Genomic DNA, 16,025 nt, shown 5'->3' on the forward strand with positions numbered 1-16,025 from the left:
TTAATACAAATTTTTAATGGTTATTGGTTTAGACTAATATAGGCAATTGTCCATTTTAATTATTGATGTTTTTGTACCAGTAAACACGACCATGACATACTGATTACACCAGCCAAGCTTTCTTTATAGAACCTTTTAATCTCTTTTTAGCTATGAATAAACTCGGATTGTTTTCGTTGGAAAGATGGAGGCTGAGGGGAGACCTGACTGAGGTCGACAAAATTATAAGAGGTATACTAGTCAGAAACTTTTTCTCAGGGTGGAAGGCTCAATTGCAAAGGGACACAGGTTCAAAGTGAGAGGGGGTAAGTTTTTCACGTAGAGGGTGGTGGGAGCCTGGAACGCGTTGCCAGTGGAGGGAGTGGCGGCCGGCACGATAGCAACTTTGAACATGCATCTTGATAGACACACGAATGGGCGGGGAATAAAGGGATACAGATCGTTTGGGCACTAAGTAGTAGGTAAAAATAAGGAATCTGGATCGGCGCAGACTTGGTGGGCCGAAGGGCCTGTTCCTGTGCTGTAATGTTATTGACACTTCCACCCTTGGAAAAAGCCTCTGACTATCCACCCGGTCTATGCCTCTCATTAATTTCGTAGACCTCTATCAGCTCTCCCCTCGGCCTCCAGCTTCCCAGTAAAAACAATCCTAGTTTACTCAACCTCTCCTCAGCCAACACCCTAGAGACCAGGCGACATTCTCTTTCCATAATAAAAAGGGATTGCTTTCCCTTTCATGCTATTTAGTACACAGTGCTCAGAAAATGCCCAATTACCAACATGGAAAAAACGTTAAATATCTCACACAGGTACAGAAAGTACCCAATGACACCAAGACTAAAAGCTTTGCAAATAGCATTGCTTTTCAATATATTTTAGCCTTACTTTATTCATAAAACGCAAAAGGCAATGTCATAAAATTACTGACATCTTGAAGCAAGAACCAGAGAGGCCGGTACACGCTATTAGAAGTATTTCTTTTAAGAGACCGGGGGGGGGGAAAAATGGTCAGAATTGCTTTCTGTGCATACATGTATGTATTCTTGCCAATTACTAAATGGAAGTGTTGAAATGGAATTTGTTGCTGGAGGAAAAGAAAGGAGGGAAGAAAGGAAAGAATGAAAGACTTGCATTTAAATACTGCTTCTCATTTCCTCAGGACATCATAAATGCTTCACAGCCAATGAATTATTTTTGAAGAGTGGTCAATGTTATTTATGGGCAGTACTCATTAACTGTGTTTACTTACAGCTTCGGAGTTATCTATAAATGGGTCAGTTTCATCATATCCATAACCCATGTCGATAAGATCCTGGATACGATCCTTCCTGCGCTTCTTTAGGCCCTAAAATGTAAAAACTATACATGAACAGACATCATTAATTGTACTGGTGCTACTTATTTATTCAATCAGTCTCTTACTTCAGTTCCATGCCGCTAGGGCCAGTCAACCTTTCTCTACTAAGTTCTGAATGCAGTTCGCCTGCATCAAATTCAATCACTTCACGCAGTAGATCAAGCAGCCTTTGATTTAGGACAGCACTCCCACTCGAGTCAGAAGTTGAAGGGTTTGAACCATGTTCCCGTCCCGGCAAATGGAGATCAGAGGCTCTAACTCTGATTGATGGGTTTGATGTCCAGCGCAAGACTTGTGTTTAGCGAGTGTGGGTGTCACCAATGCTCAAATGTATGGGCTGTAACAAGCTCACAAAGGTCTCTAGATATACAAGACTAACCATCAAATAATTTGGTATGATATGGTTATGGCCATTGGAGGAGCATTCATGTCATGACTTGTTAACCATTTTTAGTGACTCCTGGCACTACCACATAGTAATCTCCAAGAGAATATTGTGAAATTATGAATATCAGTCCGGGGGGTTTGGGGGGGGGGGGGGGGGGGGGTTACCCCGCATGAGGCTGTGTCTGGATTTTTAAATAGTTATTCTGGAGGTAGAAGTGATTTTTCTCCTCAGACTCTTTCAGACTAGCTATCAGGGTAATACTGGCAGAACCATCGAACCCCCTATTTAATTCACTTCTGTTGGATGGTTCCCAGTCCAGCGCATTGTCCAGAGGAAGTTAACACTTCTGTCCAATTGCCATATAAACCCTTACATGGGAACGTCCTCGCGGGATTCCACATCGCATCATTGGGGTAACCCCTGAATGCGACACTAGGGAACCAGAAATTTATGGATCACGATTGCCACACTTGCAGGGCACCACAACCAGAGTCTGTTAAAAAGGCCACTGGCCCAAATTTACATTTCAAATATTTGTGACAGTAAGCACTGAACTCTGTGGGAGTTTAACACTGTAGACAGCTGGTGCATGCTCCAGAAAAAGAGCTGCTGTACTTCTGGTGCAGTCATGTGGCAATTTATTCAGCACACAGGCTAATGAATACATTGGAAAGTGAAAGAAACATTTGCCTGGTTATTGCATTAACAGGAAGCTTAAAACGTGGACGTGGCAAGGGATTAAATAAATGCATCAGCAATAGTGTTGGGATGGGGGGGGGGGGGGGGGGGGGAAAGAGGAGAAAGACAGGTTAAATGGCTGCTGATAAGGGATATGCATATGTGCCCATTGTGATATCTTGAAAGTTAAACAGCAGTTTCAAAGATAATCCATTGCAAATGAACCATAAATATTCATTCCTCATTTTGTGCGATAAACCCATTTCAGTCCGTCCGTTGCGTTCCCCAATCATGGAATCTGCTCTGCTGCTTCAAATGTAGGAGAAGAAACCCACAAAATCAACTTATAATGAGATGATCTTAAATAGAAGTCTCTACTTCAATTGGGATATCTGTTGGGATGAGAGATTTTAAAACCAATCCCATCGGATATGTAATACTTAAACGCGTCCAATATTAAAAGCTTGACAAACAGGTCCAGTAGTGCAGCATTTCAGGTTTAACCATCGTTAAAAAAATAAGTTTTCATTCTGAAGGTTGCAATGAAAATTCAAGTAAAATTGTCTGGATGAATGGGCAGCACGGTGGCACAGTGGTGAGCCCTGCTGCCTCGCGGTGCTGAGGTCCCGGGTTCGATCCCGGCTCTGGGCTCACTGTCCGTGTGGAGTTTGCACATTCTCCCCGTGTTTGCATGGGTTTCGCCCCCACAACCCAAATGTGTGCAGGGTAGGTGGATTGGCCACGCTAAATTGCCCCTTAATTGGAAAAAAATGAATTGGGTCCTCGTAATTTATTTTTAAAAAGTTTTTTTAAAATTGTCTGGATGAGTTAGCTGATGAAATAGTACAGCAGCAAATAAGACTCACATATTTTTCTTCAAACTTTTTAGCCAAAGCCTCAATTTCTTCTCCCCTCCGGTCAGCATTAAACGGAGCATCTAAATGTTTAGCTGCGTCTTTCTAAATTAAAATAAAAAGCAAAAATCAGTACCATGTCATGTATGGAACGCAAAAACAATTGTCATGCTTTTCAATATCTGCTTTCCCCAGGTTCCTCCATTCTTCACATACTCCTCACTAATAGGGAGATGCACAATACTGCTCTAGAACCTGGTACATGGAGGTGCATATCGTTTTTGGGTATTGTAGGGCCTAATCTGCCGATACATATGAATGCAACAAGGACCATTATTTCATTCACAGCAGCTGATTGCATGAACGCCACCCGAAATCTGGGACACCTTGTACGTGCACTGCATTGTGTATGTGCTCTGACACACACACATTGGATTTGTTTATTGTCACATGTACCAAGGTACGGTGAAAAGTATTTTTCTGCATGCAACTCAAACAGATCATTTAGTACATGAAAAGAAAATATGTAATAAGGCAACAGAAAGTACACAATGAAAATACATAGACACCGGCACCGGGTGAAGCATACAGGAGTGTAGTATTAATCAGACCATTGAGGTGCTTTCAATTCCAAAGCAAGGTGGAGCAAAAGGTGGAGCATGCAGGGGATACTCCCATTGTTAACCACAACCAGATCTTCCAACCAGTACAGTAACTACCAACCCAAAACATTATGTTTGCTAGTAGATAGTATCCAAAGCCTAAAGAAACTGGATTAAATTGGCCCTTCCCGTCATACAGAAATTGAAACATTGGTTTGTGAACACATCTCCTGAAAAGGCCTCCAAGGAAGGAACATTGAAATGAGTCAGTTCATATTTTACACCATTATACTTCAAGCTTGGGATAAAAAAGTGTTACTATATCACATAAGTGTGTTCAGATGAAATAAACACAGACTAGATGATGGCTAATAGGTGCACAAAAATCAAGGACAGCAGACTCAAGATCCACAGAATTTCCAATTAACTCATAATCTGCAGGATTATGTGATATGCCAATCAAGCAATAATAATTTTCCATCTTTAGTCTGCAATGTTCTTATTTTTGAGCTGGGAACATTAATTTCTAACAGCACAACATGCAAAGTTCATAAATTTGCAGTTTATCTTATTTTCTATCAGCTGTTCAGCTGCACAATTTCATGAGGCTTGGGTGTATCAAATGTACAGTCATGCAACAGCTACGTTTAAAAAACAAATCTATCTGCTGTCTGCACAAAAGACTATTCTTCAACAAAGCATGCATTAGCATCCTTCCAGAATCAGAGAAACCATTTACATTTTTTGTTTTAAATTTAAAGTGTCCAATTCTCATTTTTTCCCCCAATGGAGGCCAATTTAGCATTTGGAAGAGCAAAGTTTTTTTTTCTATTTTGAGTAGTTGTGTGACACTAGTGAATGAATAGATTTTTTCAAGTTATCAAAGTAACAAGCTGTGTTCAAAAATACACAAATTCCACAAAGGAACATTTAGTCAGTCATAAGCACAAAAATTAAATATTTTGTTCTTTATATTTTGCTATATATACACACACACAAGCTGGTACTACAGTACAGCAACAGAAGAACAGTGTGCACAAACACACAGCATTCAGATACCACATGAATCACTGCCTATCTCTTCCGTATAGTATCTCAAGAACAAGTGCCAAAAGCCAGAGGAACCAGGGAATTTATGCACTGTGCACATATGCCAGTTCATCACTTACAGAAGAGATCAACCACTCAAACTGGGACTGCTTCCAAAATGTTTTTAAGGCTAAATATTAAAAGTCAGAAGACCAGTTCAACAGTTTGCTCCCTCTCTCTCTCTCTACATCTCTCTCTCAGGAAGTCAAAACAACCAGATATAACCAATGCCTAGATTATATTTATAATATAAAACGTATCTTAAAATCAGAACAGATGGGGTAATCAGCTTCTCCCCTCTTTTGATGCTTTTAACTCTTTAATATCCTATATGTCAAGTGTTGGTAACAATTCACAAATCAGAAACTTTTTCTGAAGATTCCACACACACACATACTTCTTCTTCATGGAGCAATGTTATTTTTACCTTCAAGAATGGGAGCACAAAACACCACCATGAAAAATAGTTATTCTTATATGCCTATATAATAACAGCATGTGAACGGAGGAATTAATGCAATGCCAAACAGAATCAGACAGCTTATTGCAATCTGTGGTATCAAACTCCAATCAACTGGATTACTACCTTTGTTCACTGACAAATACCCATCTTCCTTCCATCTATATACCCCTCACAATTATCTACTGAATAGTTTTCAACATACTCAAAGCTTTCCAGTGTAATAACTTGTATTAAACACCCAACGAATCAGTGTATGAAAGAACACTTGTTATTCCCTGCTGTTTTTTCTCACCTTGAAAGGTCGCTGAGATAATGAGAAGCCAAGCAGCAGAAATCCAGACAGACTTTCAACAACAATCTCTTAATTGATCTCATGGCTTATTTTGATCACCTCTCCTTGGAGACTACCTAATCAGTGCTTTTAAAGGAATAGGCCAGGTCAATATGCAACAATATCTTTTGCATAATGCCTTTAATGTAGAAAATCATAGAATCCCTACAGTGTAGGAGGCGGCCATTTGGTCTGCATCGACCGCATCAACCTTCTAAAGAGCATTCTACCTAGGTCCACTCCCCTGCCACCCCACCCTATCCCGCAACCTAACCAGTCCATTCCTGGGTACGAAGGGGCAATTGATCATGATCAATCCACATAACCTGCACATCTTTGGACTGTGGGAGGAAACTGGAGGAACCCAAACAGACATGAGGAGAACATGCAAACTCCACATAGACAGACAAGGCCAGAATCAAACCTGGGTCCCTGGCGCGGTGATGCAGCAGTGCCAACCACTGTGCCAACATGTTGCCCAGAACACTCACCTTATGAAATGAGTTCTCTATTCCTAGTTTGCCTCTGGTTAAAGAACACAGGGTGACCAGCAGAAACATTTCAAAAATACACTGATAGCCTACTTGAAGATCAGCTTTGACGTCAACAGCTGGGAAGTGTGCGCATTGGACCACCCACGATAGCAAGCTCAGCCTCAAGGTATAGATGGCTTTGAAACAAGGTTTTTTCCCCCAGAGGAATTCCAAAAAGATGGATGCCAAGCCAAGAGGTTAAGAAGTGTGATCAAAAGCTGGGTGTTAAAGAAGAATGGGAAGAGGCAAAGGGACTTGGGAGAGAATCCCAGAACATGACGTTGAGGTAACTGAAGATGTGACTATCAATGATAGTGTGAAGGAGGTTGGAACCTAAGAAACAGACCTGAGGAAGTTAGAAAGAAATAAAGGGTTATGGTGTTTGGGTGGAAAGTGGAGCCGAGTCCACAAAAGATCAGCCATGATCTCGTTGAATGGTGTAGCAGGCTCGAAGGGCCAGATGGCCTACTCCTGTTCCTAGTTCTGATTCCAACTCTGATAACACTCAGCCTCATCCCCAACGTTCACTCCCCCTGTCATCTATATTTCCTTTCCGCTTTGTTATCATTAGACTGGTCCTGCCTGTTCAAACTATTAAGTTCTACCTTCTCCTCGCATGCTGACCTGCGTCTTTGGTCACTGTCCTTCCTTTTAGTAATGTTTCCCTGTCCATCATAGTCAACTCTTGCCTCACACCATCATTGTTACCTTTTAAAAATAATATTTTTATTCTCCTTCTTTTTCACATTTTCTCCCAAATTTACATCCACCAACAATAAACAATAATCAGTGCCAAATATGTCAATCCCCATATCGATAACAGCGATCCCATCCTCCCACTAAACCCCAAACATTAGGCCGAAAGTTCATATAAACAAATGACAAAAGGGAATCAGGAATCACCCATCGTCACCATTAACACACACAGCCCCCCTCCCCCAACCCTCCCACCCACACGCCCCAACTAATGTTCGATGTTATCCAGTTCTTGAAAGTGCATAATGAATAATGCCCATGAATTGTAGAACCCCTCCATCCTTCCCCTCAGTTCAAACTTAACCTTCTCAAGAGTCAAGAATTCCAACAGGTCCCCCCACCACGCCAGGGCACAGGGTGGAGAGGTTGCTCTCTATGCCACCAGGATCCGCCTTCGGGCGATCAACGAGGTGAAGGCTACAACATCTGCCTCCGCCCCCCCTTTCCAACCTCGGCTGGTCCGACACCCTGAATATGGCCTCCTGAGGGCCCGGGTCCGGTTTCACGTGCACCACTTTAGAGATTACCCTAAAAACCTCCTTCCAGTAATCCTCCAGCTTTGGACAGGACCAAACCATATGAATGAGGTTTGCGGGGTCCTCCCCGCAACGTTCACACACATCTTCTACCCCCTCTTGTGAGATGTGCTCTACATACCACCTTCAGCTGTATCAGCCCCAACCTCGCGCACAAGGTGGAGGCGTTCACTCTCCGTCACACCAGAACCCCTCCTCCATATCCCCATCTAACTCTTCCTCCCACTTTGCTTTGATCTCTTCCAGTGGTGCCTTCTCCTCTTCCAAATTAGCTCCGTAATCCGTAGCCTTCACTACCCTCTTCTCCAGTCCCCCTGTCGTCAGCACCTCTTCCAGTAATGTGGAGGCCGGCTCCACCGGGAAGCTCTGTATCTCCTTTCTGTCAAAATCTCGAACCTGCATGTATCTAAACATTTACCCCTGCTCCAGCCCATACATCGCTTCCAGCTCCTTCAATCCTGCAACCGACCCCGAAGAAACAAATCTTTTAGTGTCTTAATCCCCTTCTCCTCCCATTTCCGAAAATTTCCATCCACTTCCCTGGCTCAAATCTGTGGTTCCCCCGAATCGGCATTTCCCTTGACCCTACCCCCAACCCGAAGTGTTGGTGAAACTGCCTCCAAATTCTCAATGAAGCTATTATTACCGGACTCCGAGTATTTCCCCAGGGCCTTCGGGAGCGGCACTGTTGCTAGTGCTTTCAGCCCCGACCCCTTGCACAAACTCTCCTCCATTCTGACCCACTGGGAATCAACCCCTCTGACCCAGCTCTGCACCTTCTCCACATTCGCCGCCCAGTAGTAATACATGAGGTTCGGAAGACCCAAACCCCCTGCCTGCCTTCCCCTCTGCAGCAGCACCTTTCTAACTCTGGCCACCTTCACTCCCCATATGAATGAGGTAATCATTCCTTCAACCTCTCTGAAGAATGCCTTTGGCAGGAAAATCGGCAGGCATTGGAAAATAAACAGAAATCGCGGCAACACGTTCATTTTAACCACCTGTACCCGACCCGCCAGAGACAGAGGGAGACCATCCCACCTCGCCAGATCAGATTTCACTCTCCCCACCAAACTAGAAATGTTGTACCTGCGAAGCCCAAACCCCCCCCACCCCCCACTCCCAGGCAACCTGCACTTCCAGGTATCTGAACTGAGTCCTTGCCCTACGGAGTGGCAGCCCCCCCCCTCCCCGCCCCCATTCCCAGCAGAGACACCACAAAATACTCACTCTGGTCTAGACTTAGTTTGTACCCCGAGAAAGATCCAAACACCCGAAGCAGCTCCAATATTCCACCTATTGACACACTCGGTTCCGACAACTATAACAGCAAGACATCGGCATATAAGGACACCCTATGCTCTGTCCCCCACCCCCCGCACTATTCCTTTCCATACCCCCGAACTTCTTAATGCGATGGCCAACGGCTCAATCGTAAGTGCAAACAGCAGGGGGGACATAGGACATCCCTGCCTAGTCCCACAGTGGAGAGAAAAGTATCTCGAGCTGATGTTATTTGTGCGGACACTCGCCCTCGGCTCCTTATATAGTAGCTTTACCCAGTCCACAAACCTTGGTCCAATCCCAAACCGCTCTAGAACTGCCATCAAGTACCCCCATTCTACCCAGTCAAACGCCTTCTCAGTGTCCAATGCCACAACCACCTGTTTCCTTCCCCCCTGCCGGTGCCATAACCACATTCAATACCTTTTGAAAAGAGCTGCCTCCCTCTCACGAACCCGGTCTGATCGTCACCTACCACCTTCGGGAGGCCTACCCGCCAGTATCTTCACCATTGTTACCTTTATTGAGATTCAGGACCCTAGTTTCAGAATCAACTACCTCACTATCCATATAAAAGCAAATTACTGCAGATGCGGAAATCTGAAACCCAAGAGAAAATGCTGGAAAATCTCAGCAGGTGTGGCAACATATGTCGGGAGAGAAAAGAGCTAATGCTAAGAGTCCAGATGACCCTTTGTCAAACCCATGGCTTTTGACAAAAGGTCATCTGGTCTCAAAAAAAGTTAGCTCTTTTCTGTCCCTACAGATGCTGCCAGACCTGCTGAGATTTTCCAGCATTTTCTGTTTGGTTACCTCACTATCCACATTGATAAAGAATTCTATCATATTATGGCCACTCATCCCCAAGGGTTCTCTCACAACTAGATTGCCAACTAATCCATTCTCAACTAATCCATTCTCATTGCACAATTCCCAGTCCAAGATGGCCTGTTCCCTTGTTAGTTCCTCAATGTATTGGTCCAGAAAACCATCCCATATACACTCCAGAAATTGTTCCTCTATTGTATGGTGACTAATTTGACTTACCCAATCTATATGCAGATTAAAGTCACCCATAATCACAGATGCTCCTTTATCACATACATCTCTGATTTCCTGTCTAATGCTATGTTACTATAAGCCTACTTGTGACAATAAAGATTATTATATATTATTCCCAACATCACTACAGTTTAGCAATAATAATCGCTTATTGTCACAAGTAGGCTTCAATTAAGTTACTGTGAAAAGCCCCTAGTCACCACATTCTGGCACCTGTTCGGGGAGGCCGGTACGGGAATTGAACCCACGCTGCTGGCCTTGTTCGGATTACAAGCCAGCTGTCTAGCCCACTGTGCTAAACCAGCCCAGTGGTCTGTATACCACCACTACGAATGTTTTTTTTTAAACCCCCTGGTGTTTCTTAACTCAACCCATACAGATTCCACATCGTCTGTGCTCATATCTTTCCTCTATATTGCATCAATATCTTATTTAATCAACAATGTAACTCCACCACCTTTTCCTTTCTGTCTGTCCTACCTAAAAACTGAATAGCCCTCAATGTTTAGTTCCCATCCTTGGAGGCATGTCTCATAATCTCAACTATATCATACCCCTTCACATCTATCTGCGCAACTAATTCATCAAGGCTATATTATATTTTATTCTGAACACTTTGAGTGTTCAGGTACAAAACCGTTCTTTTAACGTTCCTTGACCCGGCCCGTCTATTTTTTATTGTGCCCTTAATGTCTCTGCCTATCACTGTTCCAATTCTCCTTGTTGCCTTTCTTGTTCTTGATTTCTCCTGCTGTGAACCCTTACATCGGTTCCCACCCCCCTGCCAAATTAATTTAAACCCTCATCCCCCGCAAAGGACAGCAGACCCGTTCCTGCCCAGGTGTAACCCATCCAATTTGTACTGGTCTTACCTCCCCCAGAATAGATCATAGAATGCTTACATAATCAGTCCCATTGCCCCAGGAATCTGAAACCCTTCCCCTCACACCACATTTTCAGTCACATATTCATCCTATATGTCCTGCTGTTTCTGCATAGACAAGCATGTGGCATTGGTAATAATCCTGAAACAACCACCTTGGAGGTCCTACATTTCAACTTGCTTCCTAGCTCCGTGTTCTACTTTTAGGACCTCATCCTTTTTTAATTAAAAAAAACATGTTATTTGTACCAATGTATACCACGAGAACTGGCTGTCTACCCTCCCCCTTCAGAATGTCGTACAATAAAGCTGCTGTAGGTCAGCAAGAAGAGGGGTGATAGGCAAAAGGGATTTGGTATGGTTGGTATAAAAGCAGAATTTTGGATAAGCTGTTTTTACAAGAGCATGGAACACAGGAGAGTATTGAACGAATTGAACCTGGGAGATGATAAAGGCACGGATAAGATTTTCAGTGGCATTATTACTGTTAAGGGTCCATGTAGGTTGGTTATTAATATATTGGGGTTATTCAATTTTGTTTTGACTATCAATCACCAGTCATAGAATAGATTCACAGGCCATTAATTTTTATAACACATTGTCTAGATCTGTGAAAGCTGCTATTTATAGCGGGCATTTGTTTTTACTGCCAGCTAGAGCCTCAAACATCAAGGTTGTTAATACTGTTAAAGAATACAATGGAAACAATGTCCACACAGAACCTTCAACATAAACTATTAAGCTTTGAAGCATTGAAGTGTAATTGTCTTACTGGAACTCTGAATGCAAACCCATACATTGGTTCAATTCTGAGCACAGCAATGCTGGCTTAGCTAGTTAATCACTTTTCTTGTATCACAAAATAAATTCTCTATTGTACTCAACCTTTTACATACAAACACACCAATGCTTCCAGTGGGCAAATGTAACAGGTTCTAACAAAATGTACTACAGAAACAGAGGGTATGCTATGTTGTTTTAGCAAAATAAACCAACATTAGTAAGCATAAATATAGCTTAATATATATATTTCCATGACAAGATTATAATAATATTGAATTGAAATGTTAATTCAGCCTACTGAATTTATTTTGTGCCCATGTCAGAAATCAGCATTAGAATTGTGACAAATGAAAACAAGTATGCTAAACAACCAAAATCAATTGGATACAATGGTAAAAAGATCAGAAAGGGTGCCTTGTGGAAGGGCAAGGAAAGAAACAGAGGAATGGGGAGAGGTGAGAGTCAGCGATAGTGGAGTGAGAAGTTGAGGTGGAATGATGAAAAAAAGGATAGCGATTCATATCTTACAATTCAAGTAATGAGATTAGCATTAATTTCACTTTCAAAGTCATATCCTGAGCTTACTGTGTTTTTATTGTTCTAATTTGCGTATGGGAAATGGGCAAACCACAAGGACAGAAGATGCCTCACCACCATTGTGAAAGATACAGCTGCCATGTCCATCCAAACAAGAACACTTCTATTCACAAACTTGAGAACAGTTGATGATAAACCATTTGAAGTGGGAAGGGGGAGGAAAGAGGAAAAACCTTCCCTCATGGCAAACTCAAATGTTTCTTCACAACAAGGGTCTAAAGAGAAATCTATTAATCCACGTTTCCTACTTTTCTTTCAGTTTTCCTGAGAGAGCAGCATTCATCAGGTTAGCACAATTTCTGTGTAACTCTTGGCTTGATATCTCTGCTACAAAATGCACGTAACAAAATCACGGGAGCAATCCACTGTAAAAATCACTTCATGACACAGAATGATAAAGGATCACCTGACATTAAAACAAATTAAGGTGCATCACAAATTATGAAATACTGAACTTTTATTAACTCAAACACAGATCGCATTTCTGATTTATTTATTTAGTCTGCAAGAGTAAAGAATAAAAGGGAACTATTGTCCAATCTCTTCACACATCTTCTCTACTGAGTAGTACCACACTCTTGTATGCTTCACCCAATGCCTGAGTCTATGTACTTGCATTGTGTATTTCTCATGTATGGAATTACCTGTCTGGTACGCAGAACAATACTTTTCACTGTACCACGGTACACGTGACAATAAACAAATCCAAATGGGCATTAAAATGGAGGATTGAATTGGGCTATTTTAAATATTTCAAATGTTCACATAAACATCTGATGCTAACCCCAAGCAAAAGTATATGCAATGCCATTATTAGGATCCCAGACCCCAACAGTGGCTGGGATACTGGACCAAACCCCAATATCTTATTTTATAAAACTGCATTGAAAGAAGTAATTGCACAAAGAAATAGGGATTTGGTATTTTAATTTTACTATTAATACAATATTAAATTCTTTAACATCACACCCAAAAATAGGTTACAATTAACCCATAAACAATACTACTCAATAGAGTATATACAAAATACCCTTAATTACCATCTCTACTCCCCAAGTAAACAAGAAGAAAGGAAACCCACCCCACATCCCAATGGCACAGAGTAATACTTGATTTCCAGAACAGATTTGGTTCCTGTTAGAACCTCTGCAGACTCTGGCTGAATGTCTTCAAAAAACAGTTTCAACTGTTTCTTTTCAGCCTTTCCCTTGTCCTGAGACAAGTCTCCTCTGCTTTAAATACTATTATATATTTAAAACTATCCTACTGTGAGTGCAAAAGACCTTACATGTGGACTAAAGGGTTGCCAGATGAGAACTCAACTCCAAAGCTTTCTCAAAATGTTTAAATACCTTAGATCCACCCACCAATTGCATAATTTCCCCAAGCTGAAAACAAATTAACGCTCCAGGCTGAAAACACATGTACTCCCCAGGGACTCCCCCGGTCTGCATTTACCCAGACTGTTTGTACTCTGGTCAATTTCACCTCTGGCTCCTAAAAACTTTATGGTCTTGCAAAAGAACATTAAAAAAAAGACTGCTGTAGTCAAACACTCTAATCCAGGCTGTTAACCCTTAAATTGCCAAATGTTTATCTATTTTATCTAAAATCCTGCGTTTGTCACACCACACAGAATGAAATGTCCAAACACAGAATTTGCACTCTCCATATAACTCCATAAATCAGAAATGTAACCGGAATTTTGTCCACAAAAAATAGCTGAGCATATGGCAATGCAGGCAAGTTATATCGCTATCAAAAATAATCAGAGTTCAACTTATTAACACATATAAATTAAGTGTCAAGAATTAATTTTATACTCAAATAAGATCCAGCTATTTATCTGCAGCAGGGAATCTAGCATGGAGAAATGTTCGAAGGGCAATCCATCAAGTGAACTTATGCATGAGACAACTTCTGTTAACATATCTGAATCTGGTACTATATTAAATGAACTTGCAACAGGAATTCAATGGCAACTGTACCAACTCCACTCAATGTGCAATACTGGTCACTTACTTCAATGTTTGCCAGGGTGATATTGATAAGACCAGGATCAATAAGAAGAACCCATCTCCCCTCCCATCTATTCATAAGCTTGTTTGCCATTATGTTTCTGGTAAATGAATTCCCAATATGAAAATAGATTTGTATTTGGCGAAGGAACAAGAGCTCTTAATTAAAATATTTTCTCCAGGCAGCGGAACTGCATTCATAGAATGATTTGATTTGAGCGGTGACAACCTCATTATGTCAATCAAAACCTTTTTCTTCTTGTCGCATTCAAGGATCTTCTAGTCGGACTGCCATTCTTTACCTCAGCAGCGAATATAATGACAAAACAGGAGTGTGTAAAATGTTGCAAGGATGAGACAGGTAGTTAAAAGTAGAGTGTTGGGAGCTAGAATGAGAGGTGATGTATAGAAGATATTATGCAAGAGTTTTAGAGGATGGGGCAGGAGAATCCTCTTCACAGAGGCTATGGAATTCAATTCCAGCTATGAAATTCAATTCCAGCATCTGTGGCTAAGAGAGAAATTGTCAGCATTTGGACTGGATGGGTGAGCAAAGGAAAAAGGTGTTGAAAGGACATGAGAAAAGGCTGGGTAAGTGTGAATAGAATGATATACTCGCATGGAGGATTAACACTGCTAAGGACTGATTGGGGCTACATTTTCTATTTAAGCCGTCTAACTGACAGCCATTATATATATTGTAACTTAGGTGAGCCAAAGTTGATTGCGGTCACCAGTCCATTTGTGATGTGCCTCAGAAAATTCAATTTTCGCAAGATATAAGCATTTGCTGTATTTAGAAGAGTTTCCTGAAATAATGATTTGGCCTGTTTACTTTTTTGATCAGCCAGTCTGCAAAATAGATTTGAGGAAATTATAGTCATAGAGGGCGACAGCACAGAAAAGGCCCTTCGGCCCATTGTGTCTGCGCCAGTCAAAAACATCCACCCAAGTATGCTAATCCCTTTTCCCAGCAATAATGATCTTTATTGTCACAAGTAGGCTTACATTAATACTGCACATTACTGTGAAAAGCCCCTAGTCGCCACATTCTGGCACCTGTTCGGGTGCACAGAGGGAGAATTCAGAATGTCCAATTCACCTAACATCATGTCTTTTGGGACTTGTGGGAGGAAACCGGAGCACCCGGAGAATCCCACGCAGACACTGGGATAACGTGCAGACTCGACACAGACAGTGACCCAAGCCGGGAATCGAACCTGGGACCCTGGCACTGTAAAGCTACAGTGCTAATCACTGTACTACCGTGCCACCCCAATAGAGTCATAGAGGATTCACAATATATGTGGATTCACAGAATGTTGGCAAAAAAATGACAATTCATTGGTTGAGGCCACTGACACTAATGGATTTGGCATTTCTCAAAAATCAACCTCCATTACATATGTGTTTATGTGCACAGTAGCTAATATAAATCCAACATTCTTTGTGGTTTGCCAGAGTACAAATTGCCAAAGCAAATGAAGGAAATAATCAAACCTTAACAGATGAAAACTTGCCCGATTATCGTCCCAACCACGACATACTGAAAACTGATTTCTAAGTATTTGCCATTCTACCTTGCTTCAAATAAGACCTGAGTATTTCTATGTTGAACTGTAAAATTTGTAATTGAGTAAATTCAGGGGAAAAAAAGTATTATGAGAATTTGGCTGATTAAGTCTTTTAGATGTTCTTTTTTTCAAAATTGTGGAAACCTTGTATTTATCGTTTTTTCTCAACAGCTCTTCATTTTTTAAAGAGATTGTTACCATGGTTATGCACAACATTGACCAAAACGGAGTATGCAC

The 16,025-nt window shown here is 41.7% G+C and overlaps 1 protein-coding gene across 1 annotated transcript in view; it reads right to left on the reverse strand.

The window, feature by feature from the left end:
- The window catches only part of LOC140394450 (ubinuclein-1-like), an 84,226-nt gene that overhangs the window by 66,491 nt on the left and 1,710 nt on the right, over window positions 1-16,025 (reverse strand). Inside the window, exons 2-3 of the mRNA XM_072481724.1 lie at window positions 3,290-3,382; window positions 1,250-1,345 (exon numbers count right to left, since the gene is read on the reverse strand). Of these exons, the coding sequence (XP_072337825.1) occupies window positions 1,250-1,345; window positions 3,290-3,382 (189 nt within the window). The remainder of the gene's footprint in view (window positions 1-1,249; window positions 1,346-3,289; window positions 3,383-16,025) is intronic.

The sequence above is a fragment of the Scyliorhinus torazame genome, chromosome 17, assembly GCF_047496885.1.
Source record: "Scyliorhinus torazame isolate Kashiwa2021f chromosome 17, sScyTor2.1, whole genome shotgun sequence".
NCBI lineage: Eukaryota > Metazoa > Chordata > Chondrichthyes > Carcharhiniformes > Scyliorhinidae > Scyliorhinus > Scyliorhinus torazame.